Raw genomic sequence first — 23,776 nt, 5'->3', positions numbered from 1 at the left:
CTTGACTGTCACTATTAGGTGGAATGAGAGATGTCTAGGAGTTCTGGGTATGTCTGTGAGGGTATTTCCAGACAAGACTGGCATGTAGAGTAACAACTAGGGGAAAGACATGCCCTGGATTTGAGCAGCACAGCCCAACAGACTGGAGCCTGGCAAGCGTAAGGGTGGAGGAGAAAGGCAGTGGGGACAAGCTGCACTCCTGCTGAGTCCACTGCTGTTGCCTTCGGTCATGGACAACAGACTCCAACTTCTTTAGCCACACTGGTGACTCTCTAGGGACCCCAGGCCCTCACATCACTTTTCTCAGAGGTTTCCAGTGTCTTGAACTAGGTAACAACTGCACTATCTGCCCCTACACATCAGATAACCACTGCTGGACTAATGAGCCTCCTATCACCAAATCTAATACATCCCTTTATAATTACACACATACATATATATTTATCCATAAACATATATATACACACACACACATACACTAATTGTTTTTCTAGAGAACTCTAATATAAGGAATATTTTATAATTTATAATCATGTCTGTGATAAGGAAATATTTTTTGAATCAAATACGTTAACTGAAAGGCAATAAAAACTTTAATAAATATGTCTATGATTTAAAAAGCTTCCTGTAGCAGCTAAATATATACCTTAGTGATAATGAGCTTGCCTACAGCTTTACACAGATCTGTTTTTCATAAGTAGGACATTATTTTGCTAAGATGTAGTACTTTGATCCAAAACCAACATATTACTGAAAAGTGCTAAGTAAAAAGCACACCAGTTTTTAAAGACAGTTTCCTTAGAGTTTATACACAGTATCTTTATCATCAACAAGAACAAACAAGGTCAGGTGTGGTATTCTATGTAAGCCAGCTGGCTCTCTAGGATTTTCCTAGGCAGTGATCAGGGAACTGGCTGCAAAGTAGTCTTAAAATAAAGTATTTAAGGACAAAGGGGAGCAGCAGCTCCCAACCTAGAGGTTTCGGCTCTTTGGGGTCATATATCAGATATCCTGCCTATCAGGTATTTACAGTATGACTCATAACAGAAGCAAAATTGCAGTTATAAAGTAGCAACAAAACAATTTATGGTTGGGGGTCACCACAGCCTGAGGAACTGTATGCAAGGGTCACAGTGTTAGGAGGGTTGAGAACCACTGCTCTAACAGGATAGAGAAGGGACTCAGCATTTGCCTGATGAGAGAGGACCTAGTTTGAGTCCGCAGGACCACGAAAGAAGAGTAAAAAGCCAGCGTTTGTGTAACTTACTTTCCCACATGCTCGGCAGTGGTGTCGCCGTTTTGTAAAAGTGAATTTGACTTGGCAGTTCATACAGTTTGGAGCTTCTGAATCAGGAACCCAAGTCGGTTGTTTCTGGCCCAAAACCAAGCCTTCTTTGCAAATGTTTTCAGGCAGAGACTCCTTTGCAGTTACGAAACTGGATCCACCTTCAAAATTACTTTCAATGTCAATGTAATTGGAATTGAAGCTAACCTGAGCATCAGGTATCTGGTCCGCAGAGCAAGTGGATGCAGTAATAGCATTTGCTGCGCTTGCCTCACTTTCTGGCACATCTGGAACATCTGGCCTATTCAGCTCCTTTGAACTCCTTGTTCCTGGTGGAAGGCTAAGCGGCTGCTTAGGTCTGGCCCCTCCCACAGCCTGGGTGTTAATACTGGGGACCGGCAATTCCTTCGCTATGTCAGACTGACTGGTAGGTAACCCTCTTTCAGTTGGAACTGTGCTTTCTCCTACAGAACGAACACCATTTTCTACTGTGTTTTCTTTAGCAATTGTTTCACAAATCACATCACCTCCATTTTCACAAGCAACTCCTGCTTCAGCATTAAAATATGTATCACCAGCATTTTCATCATTTAATCCTTTCTTATCCACCTGGTTCATCTGAGAGTGCAAATCACTTACAGTGTCTTCAGAAGACCTTGTGTTCTGAAGACACTGTTCCCTCAGGAAAGCATCAAGTTCAGCATCACTAATTAGCGTGCCAGTTCTCATGCTTCCATCAATATTAAAGTAATCTAACTCCTGCCCATCCACATCACTGCTGGCAAAGGTCAGACCTTCCCATCCGTCAGGAGACTCCGGGGCACTCGAAGCACAGAGTGCCATTTGAGACTCTGCAGCTACGTTAGAGCTGGTATCCTCAGGGTACTCCAAGGATTCACCACTGATTACCATCTGCTCAGGTTCAACCTTTCCATCCGCTTTCTTTTCATTTACTGGCTGAAGAAATATGTTCTTACAATTTTCCTTTTTCAAAAGCTCTGTCTCCCTCAAGAGTTCCCCATCTAAAACAGCGCTCTTCTGTATTTCTTCATGTGTAGTCATGACATCACCTTCCTGATCCTCAGACTCATCGAGAGGTAAAAAATCGCCATGCACGTTATTGTCAGTTAACGGTCCACACAAAAACCCAGACGATGAAAGACAGGACAGTGGACAGGGTGCAGCTTCCCTGGAAGCATGTAAAGATGAAGAGGACACCTGGACTCTATCATTATTATCTTTAAGGTCTAAATTTCTTGAGTCTTCTTTTACAGACTGTTTCATGAACACAGCAGTTCTATTTTCCTGAAAGGAAGGGTCAGGTGAGTTGAAATTTTCATCTTTTGACTCGGTGTCACTTGGGCATATCCCTTCATTCTTTGGACAATTGCAAGGCATAGCAAGTGTGTTACATCCTTCTTTGAAACACTCTGGATTTGTGACTGCCACACCTACTCTCTCTTCTGCCAAGCAGCCATCACCTTTTAAAAACTCACAAGGAAGTCCCTTGTACTGTGGGTTATCTTTGGTGTTAGACGCTTCAGAACTTTGATCAGTCAAAGCAGACGACATGTCAAAATCAATTGTTTCTAACTCATTAGAAATCTTTTCATCCTTTAAATTTTCTGTTCCACTATATTTACAAGAATCAGAAAGTGCTGTGTCTACTTTTACACCCAATTCTTTAATCCTACCATCTCTGCTCTGTAGGCCAGCACTGATGTCATTCTCTTCTTCTCCAACGGCATCACTACCATGGTGTGCTGAAGGAACAAGGAGAGTATCTGAAACTGAAGACGAGTCCAGTGCGATCAAAGCATCGACACTAGCCTTAGCGTCATCCAGCAATAACTGTTCAATGTCTTCTTCACTATTTGTGGCATGTTCTAAGTTACCCATGTCACTGATCAGGTCACAGACAGGTTTACTACATCTCCTCGGACATGAAGGCTGGACTTCATCTGAAGTACTAGCATCCACAGAAGAAAGAAGGTCAAGTCCTGTTACATTTTTTTCGTTCTGTCTACAAGTTAACCCCTCATGTGTTTTCTCGTTGAGGAGCGTCTCATTTGTTTCACAGCACCTTTCTGATGAGGCACAACGACCAATGCATCTTTGGTCCTTTGGCAGTAGTAAAGCTAGCTGTGGAGAGGCCGACTCTGAAGAAACTGAACAGTGGTTAGAAGCATACACATCCTGTGCATTTTGGAGATAATCTTGCTTATCTAATGAAAAATAGAAACACAAAGTTATTCAAAGACCCAAATCAAATAAAGATTACGAAGATACGTTTTCTAGAACTTTCAATCACCCTTTAATTTACTCTGAACTGTTCTAGTTTTTACTCAATGCAGTTGTTGTGAGACAACAGAAACACTATCAATAACTCAGCTACACTATAAACCAAACCAAAGAGGCTGATAAGCTACCATAGCTTTAGCTACTTTTGTTCTGTCATTGTCCCGAGGGGTGTTTTGTAAACCTGACACAAGCTAGTCATCTGAGAAGAGGAACCACAATTAAGAAAATGCCTCCTGCCGGGCGGTGGTGGCGCATGCCTTTAATCCCAGCACTCGGGAGGCAGAGCCAGGCGGATCTCTGTGAGTTCGAGGCCAGCCTGGTCTCCAAAGCGAGCTCCAGGAAAGGCGCAAAGCTACACAGAGAAACCCTGTCTCGAAAAACCAAAAAAAAAAAAAAAAAAAAAAAAAAGAAAGGAAAATGCCTCCTGCCAGTACTCGGGAGGCAGAGGCAGGAGGATCTCTGTGAGTTTGAGGCCAGCCTGGTCTACAGAGTGAGTTCCAGGACAGTCAAGACTGCTTCACAGAGAAACCCTGTCTCAAAAAACAAAAAACAAAAAACAAAAAAGAAAATGCTTCCACCACGTGGCCTGTAGGTCAGTCTGTGGAGCATTATCTTGACTAATGGCTGATGTGAGAGGGCCAGCCCACTGTGGGTGGTGCTACTCTTGGCCAGGTGGTTCTAGAAGGGTTGTGTAAAAAAGCAAGGTGCAAGCCATGAGAAACAAGCCATGAAGCAGTCCTCCATGGGCCCTGCTTCAATTCCTGACTTCCCTTCCTGGTGGACTATAGACTGTCAGCTGAAATAAACCCTCTCCTCCTCAAGTCGCTTTTGGTCACAGGGCTTGTCACAGGAATAGAAACCGAGCTAGGACAGCCCTCCCAATCCTAGCTTCATTCTGAGGAAAGGCCATCTCTTACAGTGGTGACAGCTCAACTTACAGAGCTCTATCAAATTGTTTTTGCCTTCCTCATAAAGATTTTCTTCTAAGTTTGTATCTACACAGTAACTTGTATTTTTGGCTATTGATCCTACTGGTATAAGAATAAATTAATATGTCACAATGAAATAAGGCAAACTTTTTAGAGAACACAACAATTGTGACCAAGATTGAAATCAAATTCTGTTCAAGGGACATTTTAAGATTCTACTGGCAAAGTAGAGAAACCAACAAACCTGGGTTCTGCTCAAAATCATCAAGAAGTTTGTCCAGGTCACTGACAGCTGCTTTAAAGTAACTGTCCATCCTACTTGTAGACTTACTCAGAATTGAATTCTTGTATGTCTAGAAAATAAAAGTACAACATTATATTTAATTTTCTATCATACAAATATTATGCTATCTATTCTGCACCAATACAACTATCAAAGCAGAAACAAAATAAAATTAAAACTAGGTGTGGTGGCACACACCTTTAATCCCAACACTTGGGAGGCAGAGCCAGGTGGATCTCTGTGAGTTCCAGGCCAGCCTGGGCTACAGAGTGAGTTCCAGGACATCCAGGACTGCTACACAGAGAAACTCTTGTCTTGAAAAACCTAAATAAATAAGTAAAATTAAACAGTACTTCTTTTCCATAGCACAGGTAGAAAATGCTCTCTACATGCAAATGACAATACAACATCTGCACCCACAAGCTACTGCATGGGGGCACCATGAGTGTGTGATGTGTGCACAGAAGTATGCAGGTGGAGACCAGAGGAGGATAATGCATATCTCCCTCTGTCACACTCTCCTCACTGACTGAAGACAGGGCCTCTCACTGAAATGGAAGCTCAGGATCTACCTGTCCTACAATGCTGGGGTTCCAGGTATACACAGCCATGCCTGCCTTGACCATGGCCGCTATAACTTCAAACTCACGTCCTAATCCTGCATGGCATGCACTCTTTCTCACTGACCTTTCTCTCCAGTTCAGTATTATGAACTTTAAAACACTTCTCTAAGTAACTCACAAGTCAAAGAATCATTCACAACGAAAGACTACAAATACTTAAATATTAAAAGTAATATAAAGTATACTATATACAAACAAAAATATAGCACAGGAAACTAAAGTTAGCTTTATGAAAAGATCTGTGAGTAGCTGGAGACACGGCAAGAATCTACCCTGACCAACAGCAGAAGGAAAGAGCCCAAGCCAAGGGGCTCCTTCTCACTTCAATGGGATAAGTGAACATCAGAACAATGAAGAACACACAGAAATGAAAACAAATCAAATATACTTAAAAACCAAGCAATCATAATAACATTAGGCTCAAAACCAAAGAAGCCCACCTACTGGAGGGCTGCTAGGGTACTATTACTCTGAAAATTAATGAATTAAGAAAAATTAGCAGAGAATTTATCTTTCACTTATTTACAGAATAGGCTTCCAAATAATACAGCAGTTACCATGAGAACATTCTTTAGGTAAGAATTCCAGTAAATATGTGCAGAAGGATTTAAACTTAAGAAAAAAAAAATCTTTTCGTAGCTCCTAATGCAATAAATTGGCTAAGCAATTGTTACCAATGAATGTTAAAACTTTAGAGGAAAAGTCTGATGTTCATGATGTTAGGGTTAGGTCAACACATTGCAATCCAGTGATCAGTTTTTACCATCAATAATGTGGAAGAACACCATCACACAGAACATGAGCCTGAATCTAACCAACCCTGAAAACTAACTTATGTTTGCAGGAAATTCAATCATCTAAGGATAGCTAAATGACATTTTAAAAAAGCAACTATAAAAATTAATCCAGAAAATAGAAGACTAAGTTCTTCAAGCTGTCTATGGTGAATGACTAGTTTTCAAAAAAATTTCTAAAGTGTTGCCAACTATCATTTTTGTAAAGCACAATAAAGCAATTCAAATTTTGTAAGAATACATATAAACAAAAGGATATGATAATTAAAAACATTCAAATGTTGCCTGGAATAGAGAATGAATAGGAGTGAGATAAGATTTTTTATTTTTTTATTTTATTTTTTTTTGGTTTTTGGTTTTTCAAGACAGGGTTTCTCTGTGTAGCTTTGCGCCTTTCCTGGGACTCACTTGGTAGCCCAGGCTGGCCTCGAACTCACAGAGATCCGCCTGGCTCTGACTCCCGAGTGCTGGGATTAAAGGCATGCGCCACCACTGCCCGGCTGAGATAAGATTTTTTAAGAACTAATTATGATCAAAAGACAGGAACTAAGGCTACCAGTGATTCAGAAGTAGAGAGCACAATGAGATATATATATATATATAAAAGCAGAGAAATGAGGAAGAGATAAATATAAAATAGAAATTTAGAAATCCAACAATAGAATGAGAATAGAGTTCCATAAGGGGAAAAGAATATGGGAAATTTTCTTTTGAAGGCAATGATAGGAATTTTTTCAGAATTCATGAAAAATTGAACAGATAAAAATACATCATATCACAATAAAAATAAACAGAAATTCATACTTTTAAGCACATTACAGGAAAACAACTATACTCCAAAGAGCAGCCAGAGAGAAAAAGGTCATTTCAAAGTTACAACAATTATGCTCACACCAAGCTTAAACTAAGGTATATTTCAGAAGCATTTTCAATAACAACACATGACATCCCAATTCAATAAAGCCCATTAGCACTTGTTTCCATTGTCAAATATATCATTATATTATAGACTGGACATAGAAATGTACACAAAACACAAATATTAAGCCAATGAAAGGAATTTGGAGGAAGAAACAATGTAGGAGATAAGAAAACACCAAAACATATTCTGAGAGAAAGAAGCATCTACGCAACTATGAAACAGGAACACATACCCTGAGGAGGGACATATGGGGACAACAGCTGATCACAAAAGCCAACAGCAGGAATCTTAGAGGCGGGGGACTCAGCAGAAACAGTTCCTTCCTCAGACATACTAACAGGATTAAATGTATTAAAAAGAAACAAGACTTGAAATCAACAGTTTAAACTTCCAATTTAGGAAAGTATATGAAAAACCAATTTATTCTAAATTAGAAATAGAAGAAAAATGAAAACTGAGGAGTGCTGGGATCATAGGTACAGACCACCTTACTGGCACTCATGCATGCACTGTGTTGTATTTATATGGGTTTTGCCCTTTTTAAATTGTTTTTACTTGTTTGGATTTTTGACAGGGTCTCATCTAGCCAGAATGCCTTTAATTCCTATACCCAAAGATGACCTTGAACTTCTGACCCTCCTGCCTCTATTTCTCCAGTGCTCTTTTTACAGGTGTACATCACCATTTGGAAGAGAACGTATGTGAGTGATCTCTTCACAACTGCAGAAAGGTGGAAGCAACCACAACCATGTATCTATGATGGCCACAGAGATAAATAAACTATGTGCATATTATTTAGTGAAATGTATTAACCAAGCCACAAGAACACAGGAATGATCTCTAAACACAAATTGCTAAATAGAAGAATCTATATTTACTCTATGATCCAATTACATAGCACTCTGGAAAAGTAAGACTATAGAGAAAATGAACATACCAGTGATTGCCAATGGTTTGGAACTCAGGAGGGCTGGAGAGGGCTGAAGAATACAGTAGATGTTTCCTGGAATAAAGCTACCTGTATGATACTGTAATGGCAAACCAAGAGAAAAAGCACTTGAAAATACCCATAGAACTTTATACCACAAAGAATACATCTCAATGTAGACAATGAAAAAAGTTATTAGCTAGGCATGGTGACTCATGCCTATAATACCAGCATTTGGGAATCTACAGCAGGAGGATTGCTGCATGTTCAAGGTCTGTCTAGGCTACACAGTAAGTTCCAGGCCAGGGCTACAGCGTAAGATCCTGACAAAAAAACGAAAGACTTTTCAGGTCAGGGATCACAGAATGAAATGCTGAACACAAGAGTCAAAACTTACTGCAAATGTATGAACGACACTACTACAAGGAAAGGGGGGAAAGGAAAGGTACTGACTTTTGAAGTAAGTGTTTAAGACTAAAAGGAGCCGGGCGGTGGTGGCGCACGCCTTTAATCCCAGCACTCGGGAGGCAGAGCCAGGCGGATCTCTGTGAGTTCGAGGCCAGCCTGGACTACCAAGTGAGTTCCAGGAAAGGCGCAAAGCTACACAGAGAAACCCTGTCTCGAAAAACCAAAAAAAAAAAAAAAGACTAAAAGGAACACAAGCACGGGACTCTTCTTTTGGTTCCTAAAGCAACTACTTACTTTATGTCCTTGTAGGGCGTTATAGAAGTTATTTCATTTACTGTTACCATCTGGAGTAACTTTCCCCTGGGAATTAAACATCCAGGAGAGGATAGGGCCTAGTATTTTGTTCACTCATATATTGTGTCTTTTCCCCCTAATTTTTTTTTGTTATTTTATGTGTACAGGTGATTTGCCTATATGTATGTCTGTGTACCACATGAATACCTGAGGAGGTGTCAGATCCCCCGGAATTGGAGTTATAGATGGCTGTGAGCCACACATGTGCTGGGAATTGAACCGAGGTCCTCTTAAAGAGCAGCCAGTGCTCTTAACTGATGAGCCATCTTTCTAGCCCAATATTCATCGTTTTTATCAATACCCATCATAGAAGGTATGCTGTTGAGTAAATATAAGAGTCTCCAGAAAAAAGTAACAGAACTGGCCATCATTCTGGCATTACACTTCCCAACAGTAACAACAGAGCAAAGAAACATTGGGGCCATGTCTCTAAAACTCTAAAAGTAACAAATGAAGCCGTTAACCAAGTGTGATGGTGGAAATATTGTTCAGACATACTGAAAGATGTGTTCTACAAAGACGATGCAGACTCCAAAGAAGATAAAAACTTGAATCTAGGAGACAAGCTATTCCCTATCAGAGGGAGACAGACGGAATTCATATAAGATCAGAAGATGATAGCCCAGGAAAACTGCTACACTGTAGGACCAGAAGTAGAAGCTAGGTACCACACATCCGATGAGCGATACTGCAAAGCCAAGATATTATTGTATACATTTGAACCTACTCAGAAGTGAATAGCATATCTTGTCTGAGGGGTTAAAATCCCAAAGACTACAAACTACACATTAAAAAATATATGGGCCAGGTGTGGTGGTGCATGCCTTTAGTCCCAGAACTCAGGAAGCAGAGACATGCAGATCCTTGAGTTCCAGGACAACCAGGACTACACAGAAAAACCTTGTCTTGAAAAACACAACAAAACAAAAAGATGTAAAATATATTCATAAAGATGCATGAGAGGTAGATACAAAAAAACCAAGGTCACTTGTAACTCTAGGAAAGCAGTAATTACATAATGATACAAACACAAAGTAACTCAAAGTTAACATGTAACTAGCTTGAGAACCCCAGGGGAAATCATGTGCACTGCGAGTTTACAGAGAAGGTAGAAGCAGCAGACCTAACTCCTACGGACTATGATACAAAACTATGATACAAAACGGTACCCAAGCTAGAACACGGTACCTACGAGGGAAGAAGGGAGGTAAGTACACAGCTAAATATGCTACTTAAACATCTGGTTAAAAAGAGTGAACTCGCCGGGCGGTGGTGGCGCACGCCTTTAATCTCAGCACTCGGGAGGCAGAGCCAGGCGGATCTCTGTGAGTTCGAGGCCAGCCTGGACTACCAAGTGAGTTCCAGGAAAGGCGCAAAGCTACACAGAGAAACCCTGTCTCGAAAAACCAAAAAAAAAAAAAAAAAAAAAAAAAAAAAAAAAAAAAGTGAACTCATTGGCACTGAAGCAGCCTGTCTCAGTTTTGTGAGGGAACTAGTCTTTACTGCCTATAGACATCTGTAGTTAGTAACCAATTAACTTCATTCTTAGGCATTTAAAGTATTAGTCTTTGTATTATCCCTGGGAGAATTGAGAAATAGTTACTGAAACCACTTTCTATGTTCTATGATTCACATAGGGAGCCTAGACTAAGATAGGTTTCTCTGGTGAGTAGGATTCTGGGTAAGGAGAGCAAGAAAGAATAACTGGGTTTTTCACCATAAATCTCTAGTATCATTTAAATCTTTATGTAGAGTATGGTTACACCACTCCCTTTTGAGACAAGATCTCACTATGTAGCTCTGGCTGGCCTTGCTATGTAGACCAGGCTGGCCTTGACTTGTAGAAATCTGCCTGCCTCTGCCTCTTGAGTATTAGGATTAAAGGTATATGCATCATGCTAATTATCCCTTTGACAAAAATTTAAAAATTGAAATTAAATATAATGGTTAAAAAAAAAAAGTAGGCCAGGAGTGGTGACATACGCTTGTAATCCCAGCACTCAGGAAGCAGAGACAGGAGGATCACATAAGTTCAAGACCAGCCAGTATGATCTACATAGCAAATTCTAGGCCAGCCAGCACTACACAGTGAGACAGTCTCTCACAAAACCAACGTAAATGAATAAATACATACATATTTAAAAGAGTAAAGGAACTCTTAATACAGAATGTACTGAAAAACTATTACCAGCCGGGCGGTGGTGGTGCATGCCTTTTGATCCCAGCACCTAGAAGGCAGAGGCAGGTGGATCTCAGAGTTCAAGGCCAGTCTGGTCTACAGAATCAGTTCCAGGACAGCCAGGGCTACACAGAGAAACACTTTCTTAAAAAACAAAAACAAAAAACAAACAAACAATCACCAAAAGTTCTAAAAACAGTTTCCCACTAGCAAAATCCAGAGGGTTTTTTTAAAAAAACAAAGCAAAGGATCCATTAAAGAACATCTACAGAGCATTTCAACATAGTGACACACCCAAAAATACAGGAAACAGTACAATCCAACAATTTGTAAAAGGTATGACAATGCAAATACTTTACATTGAGATCTTTTAACATGAAGTACTACTAAGCTGTGGATTTTCTCATTGCAACCAAACAGAAGGTACTTATGGTCTAGCAATCTATTAAAAATAGAAGAAACAGACAAAATGTTCGATACACTCTAGATTTTAAAGTTTACGTGTAGAAGCACTGATGAGACTGTAAATCTTCTTACGTGAGAACGAGCATTATTTGTTTGCTTTTCTTTATTTATTTGTGTGGGTGTGGAGGTCAGAAGAAAACGTTCAGAAGCAAATAATTCTGTCCTTCCATCATGTGTGTTCTGGGAGCAAAGGCCTCAGGTTGTCAGGCTTTGGCTGCACGAAACTTTACCCACTAGGCCATCTTGCCAGCCCAACGATGACTTGAGATATTTTTACTAACTTGGCCACTTATATACTTTCAGATTTCCAAACACATTTTTATAATATTCACTTTTAAAAACTGGTTTTAAAAGTCTCTTCATTGTTTAAAAAAAAATTGGTAGCAACAGAAAAGATTAATAAGAAAATAAAACAATAATGAAACCTAAAATTGCTAAGGTGAGAGATGATGAGGACATGAGCAGAGACGGGTGAAGATGAAAAGAAACAGAAAAATAGCTAAAAAGCCAGAACTTTGGAGACTGAAACAAAGGAGAAGGCTGGAACTCAACAGGCTCCCACTGTGGGGGACCACGCAGACCAACGAAGTACACTATCACAGGCAACTCAAGCGGAGTGGGAAGGAGGAAACATCTCTGCACTACTGTGTGAAGTACCTTGAGAACATCCTGGGGGAGATGTCCAAGAGGCTGCTGAATGTAAGGACCTGGAATGCAGAGAAGAGTCTGAGATAAAGATTTGGAAGTTGGCAACACAAAGCTGTTAAAGGAAGTGACCTAGGAAAAGAATACAAGAGGATAGGATCCTGACATTAGACAACTAGTGATCCCCCAAATCTGCTGTATAAAACTATGCCCTGTGTTACACATACTTCTGTAGAAAATATCCAATATGCAGTGCTGAATGGCAGAAAATCACAAAACTCTGCAATATAAAACCACTCTACAAATAACTTGTTAAGGTAGTATTAGCAAAGGAGAAAATATGGAGGGACAATACCAAACTAAATCTAGCACAAGTATTTATGTAAGCCTTTAAGAGCTAAAGCGTTTATCTCTATTGTTTATTTTTAAAGAAGAAAAAGGCATGTACTTTTGTAAACAGGGTAGAAAAAGATAAAATTTATTTTCCTTAAAAAATAATATAATGCAGGGTAGTGGTGGCGCATGCCTTTAATCCCAGCACTTGGGAGGCAAAGAAAGGCAGATCTCTGTGAGTTCCAGGCCAGCCTGGTCTACAGAGCGAGCTCTAGGACAGGCACCAAAACTACACAGAGAAACCATGTCTCAAAAAAAACCAAAACAAAACAAAAAAGATATAATGCAGTCTTACGATACAAAAATTATTAATAAAAATCTGCTAGAAAGGCATTTGGACACTAGACTGTAAGTGGGTAAAATAAATTATATGGAAAGACAATAATATGATTATGAAAAAATGTTCAATGTACATTAAATAATTAGGGTTTAAAAACACCATTGGTTGCTTACTAAGTTGAAACGAAGTTTTGGTTTTTTTTTTAATACAATAAAGAACTTGACATTGGTGAGGTGTGAGTTCTAAGAAAGAATCTCAACTGCTACTGACAGCAAATGATATGGCCTCTCAGGCAAACAATGGAACAACATGAAGAAATAGTCTGGGGGAATCCCAATTCTCTCTTTAAATTCAAGAAAATAACCCAAAACTACTGAAAGATATGCAGATACTTTACCAATTGTTAGGTGGGAATAACTCAAACAAATGACATGGGAACACAACAGAAAATTATGAAAATCATCCAAGTTAATTTCTATGTCTGTCCAAATAAAAAAAGGGGGGGTGCTTAGTCTATGACCTAGTAATTCAACCTCCAGAAAATCATCAGCACCTGTGCACAAGAACACAAGGACCTTTGAATGTTGCAAAGTTTGTAAGTGAGACGCACAAGAGAATAGACTATTTAATAGAATTGTTGAATCACTTTTCTCATGCTTTGCTGAGAACACTTAAAAGTAGTGTCATCCAGGTGTCCTCTTTTCTAACCATGTGACTACACAAAGACAGATTTTCTTTGTGAGCTTTAATCTAAACAAGCCAGCACACCAGGATGAACTGAAAACACAAGAACTGAGCTGTCTTCTACCATGGCAGACACTAAAGTAACTTGCTTCCAGGTAAAACACGACCATCCTGCTCCCTAAACTTAGTTTTGGAAAGAGTTGATTTTCAATTGAGATACTTAGCAAGTACAATGTTTTTACTTTTATCTAGCCTTATTTTTGAGACAGCAATTTACTGTGTACACCAGGCTGGTTTGTAGCTCAATCCTCCTGCCTCCACACTGTTACTCGCTGGGATTAGTCATGATCCACCATGCTTCATTATAATACTATTTTTAAGTGAATACGTGAAAAAAAAATTTTTTCTGAGTTTTAATTTTCAAAATGTAATTATACTGCATTAGCAATTATTTTTTTCTCAATATTTTTCAACTGTCATTATCCTCAATCATAGAGGGACTATGTGCAACACAGTATTATGATTGGGGATAAAAGGAATATAGTTTTATCTGTGAGGCAGCTACTTCAAAAGAGGCTTTTGCTCATATATTATGTGTATAGTGGAAAGGTAATCGGTATATGAGTAAGGCTTTTAAAACCATTGGAAGGGCAAGCAACCTGATCCTTAAGTTTAAAATGCACTGGGGGGAGGGGGGGCAAAAGAACAAAGAAAAAATGTCAAAATGTTAAGCAGCTGATTACTTTTGCATGGTAGAACTCTATCATTCCTTATTCCTTGCCGTAATTTTAAAATGGCTTACCACTAAATATGTAGTTTAATATCCAAGAGAGAGAAAAAGAAGTTACGTGACAAATCAGAGCTCTACTGAATGCAAACCATTAAACTTTTGCCAACTCAAGACACGCCAAACTCAGCTGAGTAGATGACGGAACCCGACGACATGACATCACTCAATCCTTCTTCGACTAAAAAGATGAACTTAATATTAAATTCACGGGCCGGCTTTCTGTCCAATCAAGAACATGGGTCTGGAATGTAACCATTAGCAATCACGGTCGTATAAACAGGTTAACGGCTAAAAGTCAGGTCATCTCTTCAGAGGCACGAAAGAAAAGGCAGCGGGAGCGGACACTGGGGCATCCCTGCGCCGGAGGCGGCGGCGGCGGCGGCGGACTCACGGGTCCCAGTGCACTCCGGGCCGGGCCTGCGGTGGGGCCGGGTATCCCGGCTGCACAGCGCCCAGGGCGGCCAGCGGGTCCCGGAGGAAGGCAAGGCCCGGCCGTCGGAGCCCGGCGAGCCCGCGGCCACCCCGCCCCTCCGCCCGCAGCACGCTGAGGAGAGGCCGGCGGCGGCTCCGGGGCTCTTACCTCCCCACAGCCCGCCGAGCTCTCGGGGACTCGACGCGACGCCGCAGAGAGGCGTGAAGAGCGACCCGGCCACGACACCCGGGACTGCGCGACGCCGACCCAGAGCCCGTCCCCTGCCGACCCAGCGGAGCGGCGCGCAGGCGCAGAGAAGCCTTCCAGCTGCCACGCCCCCTCCGGGAGGGTAGGCCTCTGCGCAGGCGCGCTGCTCGGGTCCGAGCTGGCGGGCCGGAAATGGCTGAGTGCCTCTGCTTCTAGCTGAGAGCTTTGCCGCAGGGAAGTTCTAGCTGATGCGGAGCTCCGGTTTGCACCGGCCAGACCAGCGGCGCACACCGTGCCTCGCCCCCGGCAGCTCCCAAATGCCCGTCCCCGCGACGGAGTGGACCGGCCGGCGCCGCCGACCCCGCCCTGCCCTCCGGGCTGTACTTCTGCATTGCCATCCGGTTGTGGCCTCTAGAGCAGCTGCTGTCTAAAAAAAAAAACAAACAGAAGCCAGCTAACTTGGTGAAGGAGAAGCGGAACGCCACTCGCGCGTTGTCTGCTTCGGCCTTCGTCATTTTCGCCCCAAGTTTTCTAAAGTTCAAAGCGAGAGAAGAGAAAACTGGGATCCAGACCTGCTCGGGGACAGCTGGCGCGCCTAGGCGTTCAAGATTGCAAGCGTTATCGCTGTGATTGGTGCTCAGAGACTTCACATCCTCAGTCAGCAATTTGCAAGTGTAGTTTGCAATCCTTCAGAGATTCTGAGTCTCCAGTTTGGATTCTGAGATGGAATTGTGCGATTATAGCTCAAGAGCCAAACTTTTGGTTATGTGAAATGATTTATATGTTTTATGACAGAGAATGAATGCATAAGAGATGATTTGCTTACATTACCTAATTGATTTTAAGAATAATTCCATAAAGTACATAGTTCATTTTCTCTATTATACATTGTACATTGTTCACAGATAAAGTGGGTCCATCGCCTTTTCGGAACCTCAATTCAGAAGCAGGGACTCATGTACACAAATTCATATTGGGGCAAAGTATCTATATAGCACAGTGTAAAGACAAATAAGACATATTTAAAAATAAATAAAACACCAGCCGGGTGGGCGATGGTGGCGCACGCCTTTAATCCCAGCACTCGGGAGGCAGAGCCAGGCGGATCTCTGTGAGTTCGAGGCCAGCCTGGGCTACCAAGTGAGTTCCAGGAAAGGCGCAAAGCTACACAGAGAAATCCTGTCTTGAAAAATCAAAAATAAATAAATAAATAAAACACCAGCCCTTAATAGTGTGTGCACAGTAATTCACAAAATTGCATAAATGTCTACCACGTTTATTCATGTTCAAACTCAATAATAAAGACATAAGTAGTGTATTCGCTATAAATATGATTTACTAATTTGCTTAACTTGTGGATGAATTCTGGTGAAAATGATGTGGATACTCTCATACCCTAGTGTGGATATAAGTTAAGACAAATTCGGATGTAAAGTAGGTCTTTTGAAAGTTGTCAAATCCTATCAAGGACCTTACAAATTTCATATGACCTAATTAAATGATTTCCCATTTGAAAATATAAAGAAGTACTTTAGAACAAAAATATTTGTATGTAAAAATACTTACCATGGCTTTTTAGTTGGCAAAAAGGACTAATGAGATGGCTCGATGGATTTAAGTGTCATGCAAGTCTGACAGCTAAGTTTGACTGCTCAAAACCTGGTTAGTAGCCAGGTGCAGTAGCCCAAGTTTAATCCCCAGGCACACCTGTAAGGAGGGAGGTAAACACAGGAGGACTTCAGAAACTCCTGGGCCAGGATGCGTCCTCTCCCAGGTCCCCATCATTTGTCCTGTCTTTCTCTCCTGCCTCACTCTTAGGATTAGGAGTGTGTTCTTGATCACTGAAACTAAGAATGCAGCCCCCTATTCCCCTCTCCCCTTTTCACTACCCGAATTCGGATTCTAGTCTTATCACTTATTAGCTGTGTGACAGAAATTGCTAGGTTTATACACTCTTTAGTCAGACCACGATAGAAATAATACATAGCATAAGATATCCACGTAGCACAATTAAACATGGAACTCAAATGAATCATCGCTGTTCCTGGTGGCTTTGATCTTTCTGTGAGTTGGATTCTATTCATAAGCCAGTGCCCTATGATTATGGCCCATCAACGGCCTTCAAACATATTTAAAAACTGACTTTCTAGGGCTGGAGAGATGGCTCATCAGTTAGCAGCACTGTGAGCTCTTCTCAGAGGACCCAGATTCAATGTTCATCACAGACATGGCCGCTCATACCAAACAGTCTAACTCCAGTTCTGGGGAAGCCAACACCCTGGGCACATCAGTGACATAGACATACATTATATGCAGGCAAAACAAACATACACATAAAAGAAAATAAACATTTAAAAGGCTGTCTCTCTTAACCTAGAACAAGTCTTAACAGCTAATCTATGCAACTGCCACCTCAGAAAGACCTGGATTTCTTGTTTTGTTTTGGTTCTTGTTGTTGTTGTTTGTTTTTCAAGGCCTGATCTAAAATATCATTAGTGCCAGGGTTAATTTAACTAGCAAGTGGTTTAAAATCAGTGCTTCCAATTCCTCGTCAACATCCCTGTTTCTCTGGTGACTACAAGCACTGACCTAAGTTCAGAGAGTTTCTTCACCAATGCAGACTAAACTTTGTACCAAGCAGCAATACACAAGCAGTTAAGGAAAGAGAAGTCTACAATAGCTGTTTACAGAGCACACACAGAGTGACAGTTCACACCTACAGATTCATCCCAGGAGGCACTGGGCGCAGTTACTCATTATCAAGAATGCTTTACAAATAGGTGTCATTTATTGACCACCTACTGCTTTTTAGCCCTTACCTTTTAAGTGAGACAAGCATTCCATAGGACAAACAGTTTGGCTCATCTGTAAAGAAGTCTAGAGCTCTGGAATCCTCCTGTGTTGGAAATGCTCAGCTGTGCCCAGCCGCACTTACCTGTAAAGGCCTTTATCTTTCCAGCACACTGAAGGGCACACGCCCTGTTAACTACCTGCTTTTCTTTACACACTCACTAGGATTTAGCATTAGCTATTGGGAAAACAGCTTTTCAATTCTTGAAGGAAAGTTATAATTATGACACCTACAAGACAATTCAAACATCCAAAATGGCTTTTGAATGTGTTTTGAAATCAATGACAAAGAAATGAGTAAAAATAACATGAGGATTTGCTGATAAATTTTATAAAAAAAGTCCATGCTTTTGACATCAACACAAATGCTTGCTTGCATACCATGATTATACTGTATTTCCTATCAATACAGACTCAGTGGAGAATACTTCAATGCTCTTATTATCTATTTATTGATTGAATGATTTGTTTATATTTTGACAAGATCATACTATGTAGTCTAGACTAACTGTATAATTCTGCCTCAGCCTCCTAAGTGTTGTGGAATATTAGTTGAAGATATGTTACATTTGTTCATGCTGTAGAATATTTAATGATGCAAAAATGTGTTGCATTCTTTATGTTGCATTTGTTTAACTCTGTGAAGCTGTGTTACTGTGTCTGTCTAAAACACCTGATGGTCTAATAAAGAGCTGAACGGCCAATAGCAAGGCAGAAGAAAGGATAGGTGGGGCTGGCATGCAGACATAATAGAGAAGAAGAGATCTAGGATCGAGAAAAGAAGAAAAAGAGATCTCCAGGGGCCAGCCACCCAGTCACACAACAAGCTATGGAGTAAGAAGTGAAGAAAGGTAGATAGAAAAAGAAAAGCCTGGAGGCAAAAGATAGGATAATTTAAGAAAAGCTGGCTAGAAACAAGCCAACTAAGGCCAGGTATTCATAAGTAAGAATAAGACTCTGTGTATTTATTTGGAAGCTGGGTGGTGGGCCTCCAAAGAACAAAGAGTTAAAAAAGAACCAACTACACCTAAGTGCTAGGATTCCTGGTATGTACCACTACACCCAACTTGGGCAGTGCTTTTTAAATGACAAAGGAAAAGAAATTTGTATGGGTTTCTTTGGATTCTGATGTTTTTTATTAAAGTGGTTTCTTTAACTAGTTTATTAAATGACAGCTTATTTAGATAACTTAGTCTCCTCAGTTTCTACATTTGTACTAAGTAAACTAAAACAAATGATTAGGCATATACCTTAGATTTTTTTAAAATAGTGGTTTGGGGCCCAGAGCTACTTAAATAAAACAAAAGCATTTTATAATAGATTGTTACATTGTTAACAATTTTTTAAAGTAAACTGTAACGATGTTACTTTGTGGCTTCGGCTGTTTTGTAACATGTAGCTGTGTTTGTTTGCTAAGGCATGTTGTTCTGTAGCATTGAGTTCAACTCTGACAGCTTTGTTAACTTGTGGCTTCCAGAATAATAAGGAACACACACATGCTATTAAAAACTTAAAGGCCTTTCCCATACAAACGCGAGTGTACTTTGTATCCCTCTTCTTTGCTCTCAGGAGCTTTCTCTGTGCCGTACATTATTATAGGCGTTAGAAGAATTACAAACATGACTGATTCATGACTTAACACGGAAGAAGTTCACAATCTACGCCTGCCATTCTTTTATTTACCAGCATAATCATGTGGGAGACAAATGGAAAATTTGTAGTGGGGAAGAGCAGGGAGAGCTAAATTCTAATTAATATTATTAATATTACTGCCAAAGTCATTCCTTTTTTGTTTGTTTGTTTGTTTGTTTGTTTGTTTGTTGTTTTTCTGAGACAGGATTTCTCTGTGTGTCCCTGGCTGTCCTGGAACTCAATATGTAGATCAGGCTGATCTCAAACTTGGAGATCAGCCTGCCTCTGCCTACCAAGTGCTGGGATTAAAGGTGTGTACAACCACCACCCAGCATATTATTCTTTTTTTTTTTTAACTGAACCTTAGAAACATACTATTTTATTTGTTAGTTTTGGAATGCCCTATGAACTGTTTCTGATTTTTTATAATATTAATTTGTCTTTATTCTTGAGAATTTCATAAATGTACATACAATGAAACCTGATGAAATCCATCCCAACTTTCTCTAGCCAACTCTTCTAAGCTCCACCTCCTACATGGCCCCTCCCAATTCTATATTCTCTTTTAGAAAATAATACTCCAGGCGGTGGTAGTGCACACTTTTAATCCAGCATTCAGGAGGCAGAGGCAGGCAGATCTCTGTGAGTTAGAGGCCAGCCTAGTCTACAAAGCAAGTTCCAGGATATCCAGAGTTGTTATACAGAGAAAACTTATCTCAAAACAAAACACAAAAAAACAAAAACAAACAAACCATTTAGTTCAATTAGAGTTTCCTGGATATATATGGGTGCAGGGCCACCCATTGGAATATGGGAAATCTACCTGTGGCCACACTTTCAAATAAGCATGATTCTCTATCCCAAGCAGCTCCCAATTACCAATAACTCCTCGGTAAGAGATGGGGCTGGGCAGCACCTTCCCCGTTCATGCCAGAAGTTCGGTGGGATTGATCTTGCACTGGTCTTGCACAGGTGGACAGCTGGTGTGAGATCATGAGGGCAACAGCCATGCTGTGCCAGAAGTGTGCATTTCACAGCGTCCCTCACCATTATCTAGCTCTTACATTCTTTCCCCCTCCTCTTCTTCAATGTCCCCTGAACCTCGGTAGTGGTGGTAGAGAGTGAGAAAAACATCTCATTTAGAGCTGATCACTCAGGCTCTCATTCTCTGCCCTTTGACTCTTGTGTATTTCAGCATCCACTATTGCCTGCTGCAAAGAGAAGCTTCTCTGGCTCAAGTGGAAAGCAGACTAGTCAATGGCTATAGACATAAATATTTACAAGGCAAGTGGACAGCATGGCCACTTTGCAAAATTACAGTAACAGGTTCTATCCCAGGGCCTATGACCTCCTAAACCATGGACTTTCCAGCAGGATGACAGTGCCAGTACAGTCTCAAAGCCAATCAGAAAGCTATTCTTTGCCCTGTAACAGTCACATCACTACGGTCAGCATCCCATTCACCCTTTTTTTTTTTTTTGGTTTTTCGAGACAGGGTTTCTCTGTGTAGCTTTGCGCCTTTCCTGGAACTCACTTGGTAGCCCAGGCTGGCCTCGAACTCACAGAGATCCGCCTGGCTCTGCCTCCCGAGTGCTGGGATTAAAGGCGTGCGCCACCACCGCCCGGCCCATTCACTCTTATTAACATAGATTAGCCACATAGTGTAGTGTTTCATTTAAGACATCTTTATGCGTGTGTACAGTTCTTTGGATCATATTTATCCTCCCACTGCTCCCCCCCATCTGCCTCTCACCTCTTTCCATTGGCTCCCTTCCTCTTACCAAATAGTCCCTCTATTTTTATGTATACTTTTTTTAACCTAGACTTTGGACACGAGAGAAAATATGTAATATTTATTTCTGAGTCTGGCTTTTTTGAGCTTAACATGTTAATCTTTAGTTCCATGAATTTTTCTGAAAGTGACATGATTTTGTTCTTTTTCTATGGCTAAAACTCCCATCTTGTCAATGTACCGCATTTTCTACACATCCATTTGCCTTTAAAACTTTTTATCATGTTTATTTATTTTTTGTACTTTTGTGCATGTGTAAGTATGTGCATGCCATGGCATGCACGTGTAGGTCAGAGAACAACTTGTGTGGTCAGCTCTCTGTTCCCACCATGTGGATTCCACAGATGGAATTCAGGTGATCAGGCTCGGTGGGAGATGCTTTTATTCACTGAGCTATCCCAGTGACCCCTAGGCATCCATTTTCTATAGATCCGTTCATCTGTTGATGGGTACTGTGTACATTAGTATGGCAAAAGTGTGTGTGTGTGTGTGTGTGTGTGTGTGTGTGTGTGTGTGTGTGTGTGTGTGTGTTGTAATTTAAACAGCATTAAGAAGTAGGATCTTAGGGGTTGGGGATTTAGCTCAGTGGTAGAGCACTTGCCTAGCAAGCGCAAGGCCCTGGGTTCGGTCCTCAGCTCTGACAAAAAAATTAAAAATAAAAATAAATAAATAAATAAAAAGAAGTAGGATCTTCATAATATGAGTAAGTCATGAAGACAGATCTCTCCTGGGTAAAGTTAGCCGATACACACACACATTGGTTTTTAATGCTTGAGTTTATTCTCTTTTTCCCTCCACCATGGAAGTACATCAAGATTGCACCACTTCTGAGAAGTAGGCCTTCACCAAACACTGAACTTGCTAGCATCTTGTCTTTAGACAGCTTCTCACTGTGGCCAATCAAATTTTTTTGTGACTTCCTTCATTAATTAAAATGAAGAAGAAACCTAATACATGAAATGCAGTGTTAAATAAAATATCATTGAAAAAGAATTTGTGGTCAGGTTTGGGTTTGAACTATGGATATGAGGAAGGGTCTCACTGTGGAGTCCAGGCAGGCTTTGAACTTGTGATCTTCCTGCCTCAGCCTTCCCAAGTGTTGGGCTTACAGGTATGTGCTACTGCACCCCATTGAGAAAATAAATTTCTGTTATTTATAAATTACCCAGTCTCCAGGAATTCTGTCATAGAAGCACCAAAGGAGTAAGACAGTGTTACAGCCTGGAAAACATTTTCCAAGGGCAAGGCCTCAGAGGCCGGGTCAGCAGCGAACTTTCTGTCTGACTTTCTCCTTCCTTCTGTCTGTCACATCTCATTCTTCCCAGGTGAGTCACAGAAACAGAATTCCTCTTCCTTGAGCGAGCGAGCAAACCTCGTGGTGGTTTGCCTAAGAATGTCCCCAGTGTCTTTGAATGCTTGGTCCCCAGTCGGTGGTGCTGTTCTCCGAGTTTTAAAGGTATGGCCTTGCTGCAGAAATGTGTCACTGGGGAGGAGCTCAGAGGTTTCAAAGCCTGGTGCCAGCGCTTGCGTTCTCTGCCTCATGCTTGCACGTTAAGATGTGAGCGCTCAGCTCGCTGCTCCAAATGTCACGCCTGCTGCCATACTGCCCCCACCCTGGAGGACTTCAAGCTTCGAGAACCAGAAGCCCAAATACACTTTTCTTCCGCAGGTTGCCTTGGTCATGATGTTTTATCACAGCAATAGGAAGGTAACTAATACAATCATAAAAGCCAGCAGTAGAGGCAAGAATTGCAACTCTAACTTTCCCTGCTGTTCTGTCTAGGAGTTGGCCATAAAGAAACTAAGACCTTTAACCAGGTGTGGCGGTGCACACTTGCTAATTGTCTGTCTTTTGTTATAGAAGTGTCCACCATGATGGCCAAGAAAGGAATCACCCTTTTCATTCCCTGACACGATCAGTAATGCAAAAGTACTTAGTACATGAGAGCTAAGTTTGAAAGAGGTATAGAAAGGTTTAAAAGGAAATTAGAAATATGAAATGTGTTTTTCTTTGCATGGCGAATTCATGAGTGATTATTCCCCCCCCGCCCCTTTTATTTCTAGTTTTCCATATTTTCTAATCTGCTTTTTAATAGGAACCTGATATTTTAACAATGGAATGCTGTCTTTTCAAATTTAAAAACAAGTCTGTGTGTATATGTAGTGTGTAGGCGTGTGGGCACATTCAAATGTGTTTGGCTGCACATGTGTGTGTGGGTGCATCTTCACATGTTGGTCTATGTGTATGGAGGCCTTAAGTTCACATTGGGTATCTTCATCAATTGTTCTCCATTTCTTTTATTGAGGCAGGCTCTTCCACTGAACCTAACTAAGCTCACTAATTCTGGCTCATCTAGCCAGCTTGCCTTGGGGATCTGCTGTCTCAGTCTCCCAGTGCTGGGATTAAATGCATCTACCATACCTGTCAGGGTTATATGGGTTCTGGGGATTGGAAATCCACATTTGTGCAGTGAGTAATTTATCCACTGAACCATCTTTCAGCCTCCAACACTGGCTTCTAAAAAGTATTGCTAAGGACTAACAGTGAAACTCACGCATGCAGCCTGGGTTCAATCCCCAGGACCAGAGAAATACAAAGACCAACATAAAAAAAACTCCA

General features: G+C 41.0%; 1 protein-coding gene across 7 annotated transcripts in view; it reads right to left on the bottom strand.

Moving 5' to 3' along the window:
• Positions 1-14,990, bottom strand: part of Zfyve16 (zinc finger FYVE-type containing 16) — a 54,005-nt gene extending 39,015 nt beyond the window's left edge. For 2 of the 7 annotated variants that reach the window (XM_052743576.1, XM_052743581.1), the window contains exons 1-3: positions 4,997-5,122; positions 4,760-4,868; positions 1,268-3,510 (exon numbers count right to left, since the gene is read on the bottom strand). In XM_052743576.1, coding sequence (XP_052599536.1) covers positions 1,268-3,510; positions 4,760-4,868; positions 4,997-5,083 — 2,439 coding nt within the window. In that variant the 5' untranslated portion in view covers positions 5,084-5,122. Of the gene's footprint in view, positions 1-1,267; positions 3,511-4,759; positions 4,869-4,996; positions 5,123-7,369; positions 7,471-8,074; positions 8,166-12,128; positions 12,179-14,843 lie in introns of those variants that run through there. The other 5 variants (XM_052743577.1, XM_052743582.1, XM_052743579.1 and 2 more) reach the window with 5 other exon arrangements.
• Between the last annotated feature and the right edge of the window lie 8,786 nt (positions 14,991-23,776).

The sequence above is a fragment of the Peromyscus californicus genome, unplaced genomic scaffold (genome assembly GCF_007827085.1).
Source record: "Peromyscus californicus insignis strain IS unplaced genomic scaffold, ASM782708v3 Scaffold_18__1_contigs__length_77618521, whole genome shotgun sequence".
In the NCBI taxonomy this organism is placed as follows: Eukaryota; Metazoa; Chordata; class Mammalia; order Rodentia; family Cricetidae; genus Peromyscus; species Peromyscus californicus.
The sequence above is the reverse complement of the archived record's forward strand: the minus strand, read 5'-3'. Positions and strand labels throughout refer to the sequence as shown.